This window comes from Taudactylus pleione, unplaced genomic scaffold (genome assembly GCF_031769625.1).
Source record: "Taudactylus pleione unplaced genomic scaffold, aTauple2 ptg000212l, whole genome shotgun sequence".
Taxonomy (NCBI): domain Eukaryota; kingdom Metazoa; phylum Chordata; class Amphibia; order Anura; family Myobatrachidae; genus Taudactylus; species Taudactylus pleione.
The window spans coordinates 11,454,855-11,470,781 of NW_028284614.1; the positions used below are offsets into that span (position 1 = coordinate 11,454,855).

General features: G+C 40.8%; 1 protein-coding gene across 3 annotated transcripts in view; it reads left to right on the forward strand.

Moving 5' to 3' along the window:
* The window catches only part of PACSIN2 (protein kinase C and casein kinase substrate in neurons 2), a 78,538-nt gene extending 63,344 nt beyond the window's left edge, over window positions 1-15,194 (forward strand). For 2 of the 3 annotated variants that reach the window (XM_088478318.1, XM_088478319.1), the window contains exons 3-11: window positions 35-191; window positions 745-980; window positions 2,927-3,082; window positions 4,562-4,737; window positions 5,363-5,483; window positions 6,868-6,992; window positions 7,662-7,769; window positions 11,261-11,451; window positions 12,820-15,194. In XM_088478318.1, the coding sequence (XP_088334444.1) occupies window positions 35-191; window positions 745-980; window positions 2,927-3,082; window positions 4,562-4,737; window positions 5,363-5,483; window positions 6,868-6,992; window positions 7,662-7,769; window positions 11,261-11,451; window positions 12,820-12,932 (1,383 nt within the window). In that variant the 3' untranslated portion in view covers window positions 12,933-15,194. The remainder of the gene's footprint in view (window positions 1-34; window positions 192-744; window positions 981-2,926; window positions 3,083-4,561; window positions 4,738-5,362; window positions 5,484-6,867; window positions 6,993-7,661; window positions 7,770-11,260; window positions 11,452-12,819) is intronic. The other variant, XM_088478320.1, reaches the window with a different exon arrangement.
* The last annotated feature ends 733 nt before the right edge of the window (window positions 15,195-15,927 follow it).

A 15,927-nucleotide genomic window follows, 5' to 3' on the forward strand; every position in this document is an offset into this window, starting at 1 on the left:
GTTAAATTAATATATAATTTTTTTTGTGGGTTAGATTGGTAACTACAAGCGTGCAGTCAAGAGGATAGATGACGGCCACAGGCTCTGCAATGACTTGATGAACTGTATCCACGAGCGGGCGAAGATCGAGAAGGGCTACGCACAGCAGCTAACCGAGTGGTCCAAGCGGTGGAAGCAGCTTGTGGAGAAAGGTGAGGAAGGGGAACAAGGAGGGTCACATTGCAACCTGAGAATGGTGCGTACAGCATAACCTCACCAAAGCTGTACATTGCTCCCAGCTTCATGCTGTGCAGGGATGGATTCAGAATCTCTGCGGCTGCCCATCACTCAGTGGGTTAATGGCACAGACCTCATATCACACAACTATTTTCTTTCTGTTAAGTAAAATCATTACTTCACATTCTCAAGGTGGGGGGGGGGATCCTGAGCTTGGGGTCAGTCAGGTCAGGGCTCTCCTACTATGGCAGTCTGTGGGAGGCCCTAATAAGGTTTCAGTGTGGCTGATGGTTGTTTAAATTGGTCAGCAATAAATATTTTGAGATGTACGTGTGAAAATAAGTGTGTAATAAAGCAGTTACGTCACGTAGCACGTTTTTAATTAAATGCTACACATAAGCTCAGATTGTGCATGTGAGTAGTCTCAGAGTAAGTGACTCGCCCCCCCCTTTTTAAATTTTGGAAGATTTAAGGCTGATTTCGATCTCCTCGTGTTGTCCTGTAACCGCACTCTGGTGCCTCTTCTAGGCCCCCAGTATGGCACGGTGGAGAAGGCCTGGCATTCTGTGATGACGGAGGCTGAAAGGGTCAGCGAGCTCCACCTAGAGGTGAAGAACGCCTTGATGAACGACGACTTTGAGAAGATGAAGAACTGGCAGAAAGAGGCCTACCACAAGCAGATGATGGGAGGGTTTAAGGAGACCAAAGAGGCAGAAGATGGCTTCAGAAAAGCACAGAAGCCATGGGCCAAGAAGCTGAAAGATGTAAGAGGCCACCCCTCCCATATGTCATTCATACGATTGTATTCTGTAAATTAGATATTTCTCTTTTAATGTATTAAATATAATCAGCTGTTGGCTATGCCAATAACATCAGTCGCCCACCATAAGTGGTGTGCAGATCCAGTTTTGGGACCCACATGTTAAAGGTTTATTTTATTGTGCCTGGTGTAGGGGACTGATATATATACCAGACATCAGGGGTGTAACCAGAAATGTGTGCACCTTTTTATAGCACAATTGTTATAGATTCTCTATGAAGCCATATACCCACCACATTGTCTGCTCAATCACTAGTCAGCCTTGACAGTGAAGGAATTAAATTAGCCCTGCTGGAAACTGTTTAGTAGGTCTCTGGGTTGGTCACATTCCAGGATCAATATGGGATATTTCACACACTGCTTTGTCCGTCAGGCAAAAAAAAAAATCTAACTCCTTTTTCTTTTTTTTTTTTTAGTTGTTTCATTTAATTGATGTTACAAATACATTAGGACTTTCACACTACATGAACATGTCACAGGTGCCGTGTTACAGCCGTGATAACCACTGACTAGGACGGCCGCCGTCCGCGGTTTTCAGTTTGACAGATTTGGAAAGCGATTCAAACACACAGCAATAACATTACACGATGCACAAAAACTGCTTGTGGAAGGGACTGATCCACAGGAAAAATCCTGACTGTTTTTTGCCGCCTGTACAAAACCGTTGTATGTGAAACTAGCCTATCTGTAACTACACAGCAGTCACACGTGTTACACCTTGTTTGTTCAGAAGACTTTCTAGAATTGTAGGTAAAATTTGAAACCGTGCTGTGCTCATGATGAGTCCCACTCATCCTTAGCAGTTAATAGTAATTGTATAATTCAGACTGATGTGCCATAATGCAGTCATTTTATCCTCATCGTTTATCGAATCATGAAGCTGCCTGGATAGTCTTTACGTTGGGCACACTTTATTCTCCCACCAGAACCACCCACCACCCCTCCGAAACATGGCGCCAGTGCTATTGGGCCCCATAACAGTTACATGGACAGTGATGGTGATAGTGGCCCTCTCGCTAGATGTAGGTTTATGTTATGCATCAGACTATGAGCAGCCTCTGGGTTATTTTGGATACAATCACATCCTCCTCAGACCTAGCCACAACATCAGCGCCGACAAACCCTTTCCAAATTATGCCATACACCCCTTGCACTAACCAGGCATCCACTCTATGGGTTCTCACTACTAAGAGAGCATGCACACGGGGGTTTTATATGTGTATGCATGCCTTTTTAACATCTGTAAAATCACTTTCTAATGTAACTGTAGCCATTGGTGTTTCTGCTTGTGTTATTACATGGTGATAGCAGTTTTCAGCTGTTTTCTTGTTCTGCACCAGCCTACAAACCCTAGGGAAAATTCAAAATCTGCATATAAACAGTCATTGGGTTTGTCCCTGAAATAAGTACGACAGTTAAGCTCATTGGAAGAGAAGGCAAACAATGGCTGCTCCGTAAGCATACATACTAGCTCTATAATATCAGCAAGGTGTAGTCTTGCTAGAAGAATATTATTTGCATTCATCCTTTTTTTTTCATGTTTTACATTAGACAAAAAGCAACCTGAATAGAATACGTTCCCTTTAAGAACTGCTCGTGTGTGAAAGCATTTAAAGGAAACAAAACTTTTCTTAACCCGATTTTTGTCTTCAGTACGTGATACATTTATTTGTTTAGCGACTGTTAGTTTCATTCTATAACAAGGGCTTACGTGTGCTACATTTCAGTCACAGCACAGGCTGGAAATGCCGGTTCAGGCTGCAATGGACCAAAATAAAGACTAGTCCCATCCGGCTCTCGTAAATCTCTCTGCAGAATTTCCTTGTTTAGCAGATTTCAGTTAGTGGCTTATTTTTGTGTGTTTTTTTTTTCTGTCTGTGCCCTGTGTAGATGGAGGCGTGTAAGAAAATCTACCATGCCGCCTGTAAGGAAGAGAAGCTTGCCATCTCGCGAGAGACAAACAGCAAGGCCGACCCTGCCCTCAACCCGGAGCAGCTGAAAAAACTCCAAGACAAGGTGGAGAAGAGCAAACAGGACTCTCAGAAGGTAATGGGATGCGCCAGCTAATCGTGTATTTGTTCAGGAAATCTTCCGGTTGTATTGTTCCCAGTGACCGTGTACCAGAACGCCCTGCAGAGCAAATACGCAGAGTAATCTGCAAGGACAAGACATGAGAACACGATCTGAGAACCGCTCATGTGGAAGCTTAGTACTGATACACTTATCCCTGGTGCTCACCTGCGATTAGGGAACCATTGTACATAAAGTCGTTTCTCTACAGTTCTTGTGACACAACACCTACTGTATATCTATATATGTGTGTAGATAGATGGATATAGATAGCGATAATATAACTGTACAGCCATGGCCAAAAGTTTTGAGAATGACACAAGTATTGGTTATCACATAGTTTGCTTCTTCAGTGTTTTTAGACCTTTTTGTCAGATGTTACTGTGGTATACTGAGGTAACATTACAGCATTACATACGTGTCAGATGTTACTATGGTATACTGAGGTAACATTACAGCATTACATACGTGTCAGATGTTACTATGGTATACTGAGGTAACATTACAGCATTACATACGTGTCAGATGTTACTATGGTATACTGAGGTAACATTACAAGTATTTCATAAGTGTCAAAGGCTTTTATTGACAATTACATTAAGTTTATGCAAAGAGTGAATATTTGCAGTGTTGACCCTTCTTTTTCAAGACCCCTGTAATTTGCCCTGGCATGCTGTCACTCAACTTCTGGGCCACATACTGACTGATGGCCGCCCATTCTTGCCTAATCAATGCTCGGAGTTGGTCAGAATTTGTGGGTTTTTGTTTGCCCATCCGCCTCTTGAGGATTGACCACAGGTTCTCAATGGGATTAAGGTCTGGGGAGTTTCCTGGCCATGGACCCAAAATTTAGATGTTTCGTTCCCCGAGCCACTTAGTTATCACTTTTGCCTTATGGCAAGGTGCTCCATCATGCTGGAAGAGGCATTGTTCATCACCAAACTGTTCTTGGATGGTTGGGAGAAGTTGCTCTTGGAGGAGGATTTGGTACCATTCTTTATTCATGGCTGTGTTCTTAGGCAAAATTATGAGTGACTCAGCCAAGGCAGTGGGCTCACTCACAATTTTGCACAGAACATAGCTGTGACTTGTGAGGTGCGAGCACTCCTCCGACTCTAGAAAGGTGTTGTGACTTGTGAGGGGCTACCACAGCTGCGGCTCTAGCATGGTGCTGTGACTTGTGAGGGGCTACCACAGCTGCGGCTCTAGCATGGTGCTGTGACTTGTGAGGGGCTACCACAGCTCTGGCTCTAGGATGGTGCTGTGACTTGTGAGAGGCTACCACAGCTTCGGCTCTAGGATGGTGCTGTGACTTGTGAGAGGCTACCACAGCTCCAGCTCTAGGATGGTGCTGTGACTTGTGAGGGGCTACCACAGCTCCGGCTCTAGGATGGTGCTGTGACTTGTGAGGGGCTAACACTTCACTTCAGTCTCTTCCGTCATTCTGTCTTGCAGAGCAAAGAGAAATACGAAAAAGCTCTAAAAGACCTGGACGCGGCCACTCCGCAGTACATGGAGAACATGGAACAGGTGTTTGAGCAGTGCCAGCAGTTTGAGGATAAGCGGCTGCATTTCTTCCGAGACTTGCTCCTGGATGTGGAGAAACACCTTGACCTGTCAAACCTGGATGGGTAATAGATATTATTAACCGTTGTGAAGGTGGCTATAAATGGATTGCCTACACATTTAATGACCTACAATTCGGTAAAGTAAAATATGTTTACAGTGTCCCGTTGGCTGTTTGCTGGATGTCTGTGCCAGAAGTGACAATTGCCACGGGGTAACCATATAGGTCAGACGCGTTTCGCACCTATCTGAGTAATGACGTCATTGGATGTCTGTTCAGTGCAGATAGCTACCAGGACATTGTATATATGTTCAATAATTGACTTTCAAATTCTGTAACTGTACATAATAAATATACACCACTGTTGCAGCTAAAATGAATATTTGTTCTATCCAGAGGATTGCAGCCATTTTTTGTATTTTGAAAGCAGAGCCAAACTAATAGCTCTTATTTCTCTTACTTGGGTCAGTGTATTTTAAAATCATTTGCATTATAGGACCTAAATTCTGTGCGTGTTATGTCCAATTTTTAAAAATGTTTTAACTCCAATTAAACCGATCGCCTGAGTGAGGGTTCCTCAGACGGTATTGAGTGACTGCACACTGTTTTTCCACACTTTATAAACTCCTTCACCTCACTAACAATTTGAGATTATAAGAGAACTGATTTGCCATTTTCCCTTTGATCAGGTATTCCAGCATATACAGAGACCTGGAGTACGCTATCAAATCTGCAGACGTCCTGGAGGACCTGAAATGGTTTAAGAACAATCACGGCCCGGGGATGTCTATGAACTGGCCCCAGTTTGAGGTGAGCGCTTGTCTGTAAGGGTCGCAGTCCGCACCGTTGAATAATAGTAGGGTTTTCTGTTTGCTTAAATGGGCATTTAAGTAAACCCAGGGCATCTATTGTATCTCCCTATTGACTGCCCATCTAGAACATGCCTGTGTGTAATCCAATAAAGCTCTGAATTCTCTATGAAAAGTGCTGATTCCGTACACAATCCCAACCTTTGTCATTGTACTGATCCCTCAGCAATGCAGAGAATTCAAGGACAGAGCCGTGTCCTCTCCTCCCAGCCGAGATGACGGCTCTGGATGTACAGCTGTCCGGCAGGGTTCCTGTAATTAGAGTAGGGGGAGGGAGGGGGTGGGTTAGTGTCAATATACATTTTACTGGTTTGAATTGGTAAATGTATTATTTGTTTTACTGCTATATACCCCATAGGTGTTTAAATGATTAGATTTGTATGTTTTCATGTGTTAATTATTCTCCTCCCTGTCTTTCTTGCCTTTCCCGGCACAAGGATGAAGTAAGTATTGTATCATCTTATCTTGTACAGTTGCAGCTAGAGTCTAGAAGTAAGCTGCTTGTGGCTCCCCGGATGATGTGGAACTACAAGTCCCATCACAACAAGCAAGTCTGCCTCTCTTCGTTGGCATGGGGAGATTAAGATATTTTTGTTTTGCTCAATGGTTACTCTCTACAAATGAGGTTACCTGCTTGCATCTGCCTAGTGTATGCTGGTACTTGTAGTGCCGCAGCAGTCAGAGAGCCACAAATTGACCGTCTATTTCCCTGTGACTAAGGGAGCACAAAGGATTTATAGGTTCCCCATTGCTCAGCGATTATACCCCATAAAATGAGGATACAGTAATGTACTTGCTGTGGCAACAAGTGTATATATCTGCTTATCAATGTCGTCTTCAAGAATTCTGACATTTACCTTTTTGTTTTGGTTTTTTTCAAATACTCCTTTAAACGCAAATCTAGTGGCGCTCCTTCAGAGTCCTTCATCTGCATGGGTTTATATACATTTATTAATAGAAGGATAAGAGTTTGGTGTTAATAAGGAAAGCATTTCTCAGAATGATGAAAGATCCGTTTTTATTTTGAGTCATCTTAAACCGTTCATGTAACACAGAACCGGCTTGTGCTATTTTATATTCTATTTCTTCTTTTGTTTGATGGAGTTCTTTCTTTCTTGTGTTTTTACCATGATTGTGTCTGCCCGAATGTATATAGTGCATGATGATTTATTTTTTTTATGCTGTTCGCACTTAATTTGCTTATTCTGTCACGCTTAATTTGTATTGACCTTTTTTTTTTATTTGCACACTGGCGCCCTCTAATGGAAAAATACTAGTACTACACCTTGTGCTCAGTGCTGTTTTTTTGGGTTAACCCTTTGCAGGAATGGTCTGCTGACTTAAACCGTACCCTGAGTAGGAGAGAGAAAAAGAAACCAGGAGAGGGGGTCACTTTAACTGGAATCAGTCAAGCAGGCGAGCAGTCTACCCTCCAGAATAAACACAGCAGGTAGGTTCAGCAGGTGTACTGTTCATTTGGTCCTGATTTATTTGGTTTGAACCCCCCCCACCCTAAAGTGTATCCCATAAGATTGTTATACACCTACATTTACTGTATACACTATATTATGTTTAATTTGTTTGCAATACTTCATGTAAAATATTCTCTTAACAATAAATTCCCAATGGTAATGGAAACAATACTGGTTATACAAGCTCCAAATGTTCTTAATATTGTGCATAAATATACATGTTAGAGACCAGCTAGCCAACAACAAAACTTTAATATATTTAGATTATAATGAATGATCTAATTACTTTAGCTACTAATCTTCATCCCCTCCCGATGGTATAGTGACTGCGGAGTCTCCCTCATCCTGTATAGTCTCTGTATCCTAATGTAACACCTCTGTATCACCAGTGTTTAGAACTGACATTTGAACGTCCTTTTTATTCCAACTTGTCTAACAGAAAACAACAATAATATCTGCAACAATTAAATCATACTGTGAAATTTGCATTACTATATTTACAAGGTGCATTTTGGTGTTTTACCTTTACATTTTTTTTGTGTACGTGAACGTGGCTGTCTTTTCTTGTTTAGCTATGTATTAATAGTTTTATATAGAACTATCTGATTTTGGTAGTTTGATGTTCCTGCTCTCTTCTTCCCACATAGCCACCTTAGTGTCCAGTCAGTACAGTCCACACAATCAAGTAACAATCCGTTTGAAGATGAGGAGGAGACGCACAGTATTATTGAGAAGGAGGACAGTAAAACTAAAAAGTTGGTGATGCCACGTTTCCCGATTGTTCTCTCTTCTAGCTTCCTCTGTGCACTCTGGTCTTTCAGTCAGGGCTGAGAACGGAACCGTGGAACGCAACGCATGACAACACTTACACCCACTTCTCTCTCTCTCTCTAACAAAAGTTTCCCCCCCGCCTTCTTCCTCCTCTAGCGTTGGACACTAACACCACTTCTCTTGTTGCCTGTTAGCTTTGCTAATTCACTACAGACTGGCATGTGGGAGAACGGGGTCCTTCTAAAGCTCTGTGGTTTGTGGTCTTAGAGGTTCTCTCCCTAAATGTGCCTAACACCGGGTGATAAATGTTTATGTATAGATTTATACCATCACGCAATGCACAATTAAGTTAACTTGACAAGTTCCAACTGACTACTTCTATACTACTTGCATGGCATTTTACAATAATTTATTAATGTCCGTATATGGTTTTGAAAGGCTGGTTTTGTTATACATTATCCTAAATACCTGCTTGACCCACTGGCCTAGAGAGGGGCTTTATAGCTCTGTTCCAAACAGACTGGGAACAGTCCGTGTGCAGCTCTTGTCTACAGTGGAGCAGGCGTTTTATATGCTGAACCTTTTTGTGAATGGAGGACTGTTGGTTCATTGATCTTTCACCTATGGGGGCACTGGAAACAGTGGGGTTTACAGGAGCAATACAGGAGGTTTTTTTTAGTTTACCAAAAAAAGAAAAAAGAGATTCCCTAAATGGTGCAATTGATTGCAATGTTGAATTGCATTGGGAAGGAGTTCCTGGAGCTATTAAATTGTCTGCATCACACCTGGCACTTGGGTGCGGTAAACTGCACCTTCCGCCATATTCAATTTGAGCCGAAAAGTCCGAAGTCAGATTTTTCGCCATCTTCGCTGTATTTTTTTCAGGGATAAAGTATCTGGCTCATTCCCACTTTTCCCTGTATTCCATTTCGATCCGGCAAAAATGGGACCAGGCAGAAAGGTAAGTAGCAAAGTCCTGTCAATTTTCGGGAAATCATCCTGGCACCCCCTAAAGATGGTCTGACATGGGGGAGATCACTATGGGTACCCCCGATTTGGCATGCTGAATTAAAGTCGGGTTTTTAAATAGCCGCTGCAGGTGCATAAATGCGCCTGTGAAGAATAGCACTTGCCTGCTTTTTTTTTTTTTTGTTAAATAACTATGCCCGTTAAATTTGGGGTACATGCAAATAGGTGCAAGTATATTTTTAAATCCCTAAAGTAATTTTTAAAAATTCTTAAAAAATGCACTTGCCGCTACCAGCCGCATTCTAGAAAACACCTGCCGTATACTTGGGAACCCCCCCCCCCTGAATTTAGCTAGTTTAAAACTTTGTTCCCCAATATTTTTTTCCGACCCCAAAATGTACATTTTTTGGAGTGTCCTGAGGACTTTATTAATTTTTTTTTTTTACACAGAATACTTTCAAGGGACACTCCCAGGGGTGCAGGCTTGTTTTTTAAATTTTATATATTTATTTTTTTAAGACTGAACCCCAAAACTCTGATTCTGCACTTTTTTTTCGCACTTATCCCCGTTTTTTAACAGATTTTTTTGCTCCGGCGAATTTACGTGTTTTTACCCTTACCATGTGGATGCTCATGTTGCTTGCGACTATGTTGGTCTTGTTTGGAAAGGTTAAGCGTTTTTTTTTAAATCTATTTCTATGTTAATTATTTTTGCTTTGTCTTTGCTGGGTCCTGTTACAAACTGATGTATGCTGTATGTTTGATTATATTTCTTCTTTTTTGCTCTGTTAGGGACCCCAATAGTTATTCCTCATTTGACTCCGGCTAGGTCAGAGCCAATAACTGTATCGCCCTGATTGGTACAGGTTGAGTCTCCCATATCTAAAATGCTTGGGACCAGGGGTATTTTGGATATCGGAATATTCTGTGTTTTGGAATATTTGCATAAAATGAGATTGTGGGAATGGGAACTAATTCTAAACACAGAATGCATTTATATTCTATATACACACAGCCTGCAGGTAATTGTATACAATATTTTCATTAATTTTGTGGCTCAAAAAGTTTGTGTACATATGAATTTCATTTGTTTCATATAACCTTATACACGCAGCCTGAAGGTAATGTTATACAATATTTTTAATAATTCTGTGCCTTAAAAAAAGTTTGTGTACATTGAACCATCAAAAAGCAAAGGTTTCACTATCTGTCATGCTACAAAAATTCTGTATTTTGGGATATTCTGTATTTCGGAATATTTTTGGATATGGGAGAGACAACCTGTACTACATTAGCGTCAGGGCTGTGTTCCCGAAGTCCCAAAGGTGGGTGGGGGTGGAGGTGGAGAAGTGGCACACTAACAGTACTGTCCACAGAAACATACACAAGGGGAATAGATTGTAAAAGTTAACGATGTTGTGAACCTATGCAGGTTACTCAGTCCAGCATAAAGCTGAATTATCTATACCAGTCTAAATCCAGCTGGGAGTCCTCATTGGGCAGCAGTTCTTTGTAGCACATCAGGTCTCCTTGGCATCTGTTACTGCTGGCAGATGCACTGAAGTTGTTTCCGGTCTCCATCTCCGTCTTGTTCAGAGCAATCTAAAAACTGGCAAAGAGCCACTGACGCGTTTCGCAAACATTCTCATCGCTCTCTTGTGGTTCTGTCCATGGGGTTGTTAGATATAATACTGTTACCCTATGGGAGTGTAGAGGGTGAGCATATTTAACTTTTGGGGGCAGGAGTTAAGATGAACAAACTGTACTGTGCCTTTATACCCCATTGTCTCAGTGACCCATTGTTTAAAAGTCCCATTTATGCAATTGTTCTCTTTCCTTGCTTGTCTTTACTCTTTTTATTTGGAGAAGACCAACTAAAATCCCAAAGTACTAAAATACCTTGTAATTTATTATATATTATTAACCAAGTGGTTAGGCACCTCTATCTTACCTGCAGCAAACCCTGCAACCCTTATTATCCAGTGCGCAAGGAACCCGGTACCATTTCCATTGCTATACCTTGTAATTTAGTATTAAACATGCATAAGTCAGTATGAAATCTCCTATTTCTTATGCTTAAGCATTCTTCTACTTTCTGGGACTCAGAGGACCAAGATGCCAGGTCTTCTGATGCCATTATATTGCTTTACTACATGCTTTATTCAAAGAAAGGAAACCGAAACATGGGACTATGTGGCTAACCTTGTGTGTTTTTTCTATTAACATAAATTATATACAATATCTTTTTACTAAGTTACAGGTTTTCTTTGGTTTTGGTGTCACACTGAGCATGTGAGATGTGTGGTGACCATCTGCATGACTGCCATTCCAGTAACACGCTTGTTTTTAGTGTTTGCAAAGCTTTATCTGGAGCAACCCATTGCAGAGCTGAGTGCAGAACGTATTCTCCCACCCACCTGCTCATTATACAGTACCCTTGCACACGGCCCGTCTGTACTTTACCCAGGAGGAAATTCTAAACTTGACTTCTCCTTTTATCTTGCAGTGTCAGCAGCTATGAAAAGAGTTATCCCACCGAGTGGTCAGACGATGAGTCCAACAATCCGTTCACTAGCAATGACACCAATGGCGATAGCAACCCATTTGATGAAGATGCTTCAGGAGGGAAGGACGTTCGGGTCCGAGCTCTCTACGACTACGAGGGGCAAGAGACAGACGAACTAAGCTTTAAGGCTGGTAAGTAGATGATGATCGGAAGGTGCCGTTAGCAATATAAAGCATGGAGAAGAGACCCGTTAATAGCGTGAGAAGATTGTTTCTTACACTGTCTGCAGAATAAAGGCTTCTATTGTGCTCGGGTGACGGGTTCTCTTTTAGTTCTGCCCACCCCTGGGTACCGTGTTTGCTCCTGGCCAGTCATGTGATAAAGCACTGACTGATATTAAAGATATCTGAGGTTAATGTTCTGCACCTAATGAATGGATCAGCACAGCTCAGTATGGTCCCCCATTTCCTTCTGCTCACTTCAATTTCCTAGTTAGATTGTAAGCTCTTTCTAATAGTGCTATCTTAGCCCTGCATAATTATAGAAACATACAGACCTAGAAAGGAAAAGGGGGCATGGCCACAAGAAAAAAAGGCGTAACTTTAATACACCCACACACACCCTTTCATCACCGTTGGGGGTGTGCCGGGCACTTAAGGGCAGCCCCAAAGCTCTCCCTTCTCTGTGAATAAATGCGTCTGCCCCAGAGCTCTCCCTTCTCTGAATGGGGCAGGGCACTGCACCCCTACTAAAACAGCCTAGTGGGAACGCTACCTAATGATTCCCACGGTGCCTACCCCCAATGGAGCTTACAGTCTAAATTCCATCTCATATGGAGGCATACGCACAACGGTCCATTTGACTAGAGCCCAGTTAACCTACCGTTATATCTTGAGTATAGGCAGGAACCCGGAGAAAAGCCCCCCACACACAGGGAGATCATAAAAACTCCCAACTTTTTTTTTTTTTTTTTTTTAATATTTGGAATCATATTCTTGATTTCAGCAAAGTTTTATATATCAATGCTAGCCACTGTGCAACCATGCTAAAGTTTTCATTATTTTATTTTTCCTTGTAAACCTATCCTTGTGGCAATACATAAATTGTCCTTTTCCAAATGACTAAAGTAAAAAAAAAAAATAATAATAATCTCTATGTATACGTGTACTGTATGTAAAGACTGGTATTAATCTCCTCTTTCCTCACTTTGTTTCTGTACCCGCTAGACTTTCCATCTCTGGCTTCTTTGCTCCCCTTCCAACTAAAGGGATTTTTTTTTTTTTGGATACTGGCAATCTACCTTATATAATATTAAAATATGATTGGTTCCTGGAATTCTCGCCGGTGCCATTCATGGTCAGAGTAATCCAAAACCAAATCATTACTAGACCATTTTTAAACCGTATATTGGACATGTATGTTTTATTTATCAAGAAGATCATAAAAAAAAAAAGTTTTTCATGTAGGTACATTTTTCATATAATGCCCTTTCCATAATCTCTCAAATATCCAGTGACTTAAGTCTTTTAATTTTATTTAATTTTTTTTTCCCCTTGCAGGAGAAGAATTTACAAAAACAGAAGATGAAGATGAGCAGGGCTGGTGTAAAGGACGCCTAGACGGTGGCCAAGTGGGCTTGTACCCGGCAAACTACGTAGAGGCGGTGCAGTGACACTCCAGCGGCCTCCTTTCTCCGCCTCTAGCACTAGTTCTCGTAATAACCTGTAATCTGTTCACTGGGATGAGTTGAATGCGACATAACATGTATATATTGCAATGTAAGGAGGATACGGTTAACACTAGGAACAACGTGCAATACATTAGGTAGAACTGAGATTCCTGATGTTTTTGCTTTTAATTATTATTTTTTTTTTAACCCGCTCCCCTTCTCAAAGTTGCGGCACCGTTACAATACCAGTAGCTGTTCTTGCCCATTGAAAAATCAGCGCATTAAGGAAGAAACCACCATGCTTGTCTTCTCGCTGTATTTCTGATTTGTATTCGTCGCTGTTGTGGGCCGTGCCTTGCATTGACTCTGCGCATTCACGTATCCGTATGATTTGTTGGAAGTGACCTTCTCTGTAATGTGGAATATATATACATAATAATTTTTTTATAAGCGTTGCAGCTCTGTAATTTTTTTTTTCGTGGGATTTTTTTTTTTTCTTATTTAAAGTTGTTGGGTAGAGATGAAGCTTTTTTTTTTTCTTTTTTTTTTTTTTTGCGGAAGTTAAAGATGCTCTTTTTATGTTATAAATTATGAGCTTGATTTTATCCTGTGATGTAGACATGTGATTCCTTTGTTCTGCAGTCCCGTTACCCAGCCCTAGGTAATATTATTGATAGTGTTGAAGTTAAGAGGTGTCTGTTACGGAAACCTGTGGCAGAGCTCGAATTCCTAATGCTGGGTTTACATCCACCAAGAAATGTTTTTGTTTTTTTAACCCACCTCTGTCTTGCACCAGTCACATCCCTATCACCATATTACCATTGTTTTATTATTGGTCATGGACCTAATGTCACACACTCTTCCAAAACCTGATTTCTGGAACAATAACTAGTAATCGGAAACTAACCTGCTGTATTTTGGGGTTTTAACACCCACTGTCCCTTTCCTCAAATGAAACCTTCCCTGATGTTGTACAGAGTTATAGATGTTGTCTATTATTATACTATACCCTTCACATTCCACCATTATGTCTTGTGTGATGCTAAAAACTTTTATCAAGATGGTTTACTGGCAATCAGTTACGTTTTAGGCACCTTTTTACTGTTGGTCGGCATAAAAGTATTACCCATTAACCCGTTCTTAGGACCAACCAAGCCATGATAATATTTATTTAGAGCTTCTAACGGTGGGAAAAGGGCTTTCGGGTTATTGTACTTTACCTAGACTTCATTTGGAGAAGAGCTGTTTTATTGTCATCGGTTAAATAAAAAGCTTACATGTGTTAAGACTTTCTTCATGTCGTCATCTACTGTAACAGTACCCAAACGCTGTGTTAGTTATGTGCGTTTGTGTCTCTATGGAAAAATATATTTATGCCTCTATATATAGATAAAAAAAAATATATATATATATATATATATATATATATATATATATATAAACCATTTGAACTATTCAGAAGAGAATCCTTTTAACGCATGTCGTCTTGTGGATTTCATGACAGACTATGCCTGGAGACTGTTATTAATTCTAGACCTTCAATCCTTCCTGGTATTGCTGTATCATAGTCTTAAGTATTCTGTGATTCTGAGAAATTTTTAGTAATAAACGGGGGAAAAAAATAAAAAATTGTTGTGATAATGTAATTTCAAAAATTTGGTGAGTTGTGCTAAATAAGCTTTTCAGTTCCGTGTGGGTTCCCGTAGCGAAACACTGTACCGTCTTCCACATCTAGGTGAAAGGGTCGGGAAGGTGGCATCCATCGGTTTGTCTCTTAAACCAAGCCGTCGTCTTCCTGAAATTTATCTGAGAATAGAAGACCACCGCTTTTACCTCACAAAGTGGGTACCACAAGCCCAGGCAATGTGTTATGGATCAGGAGCTGCAGTCGACACCAATCCAGTGGATCAGTAGTGCGCAAACTACATACCTTGTTCTCAGCCTGTCTGAATATTTTTTTATTTTTTTCCCCCTCCTTTTTCTTGAACCTTCCTCCCTTTTTTATTTTAGAAAACCGCGCAAATCCGTATGGAACGACGCAATCCGCATGGTCTAAGAGACCTCCTGATTTATAATGATGTGTTGTCAATAGTAGAATGTTTATAATGCATTATATGGAAATATGTTGTTGAGGAAAGTCTTTCCTGCATACTATAGCACAAAAAACTACATGAAGCTGAATTGTGGTATCGGGTAAGTTGTGCCACACAAGGAACTTTGGCTGTAATCCTATTAAAAGAATACAAATATATTTTATTCAAATTATCCAAGTGTTCATGTGTGATTTATTTGGATTACTTTAATTTTGTGTATGTATGTGTCTCTATTCCACACAGTTCTTTATGCAGTTATTTGTTTTCCTACTTGTAGCAAAGGCAGCATTTTAATGGCTGTATTCAATTCCAAAGACTTTGCGTACGCGAAAAGTCAATGCAATGTAAACCGCCTATGAATAGCAGGCGGAAAAAAGGACAGAATTGCGACTTTGGGGGTGCAAACTTTGGGAAACCCCCCAGCACCCTTGGGACAGTCCCCCAAAGATAAACAGTGTTAAAAAAAAAAAAAAAATTTTTTAGAACACCCCAAAAAAGTTGGGACAAACTTAACTAGCAAAATAGACTTCTGGTGGGTCCCCAAGTATGGGGCAGGTGTTTTTTTATTTTTTTATTGCAAGTGCTTGTGGCAGGTGAATTTTTTACATGTTTTAAAACTTCACTTTACTAAATTTAAATATGCTTGCACCCATTTTCAAGTACCCCAAATTTGCTGGGAGTAGTTATTTTCTTCAAAAAAATACTGCTAAATGCTATTCACAACTAATTTATTACCAGTTACTTATATAGCGCACATATATTCCGCAGCGCTTTTACAGAGCATATTTTCCATGAAGGGGTTGGGTATGAGATGCCGCGCTCAGGCTCCTGGCATCCCGAAAGGGTTAACATACCGACACTTGTTGGCCGTTACGCTAACCCTCTCCCTACCCTAAACCTCCACC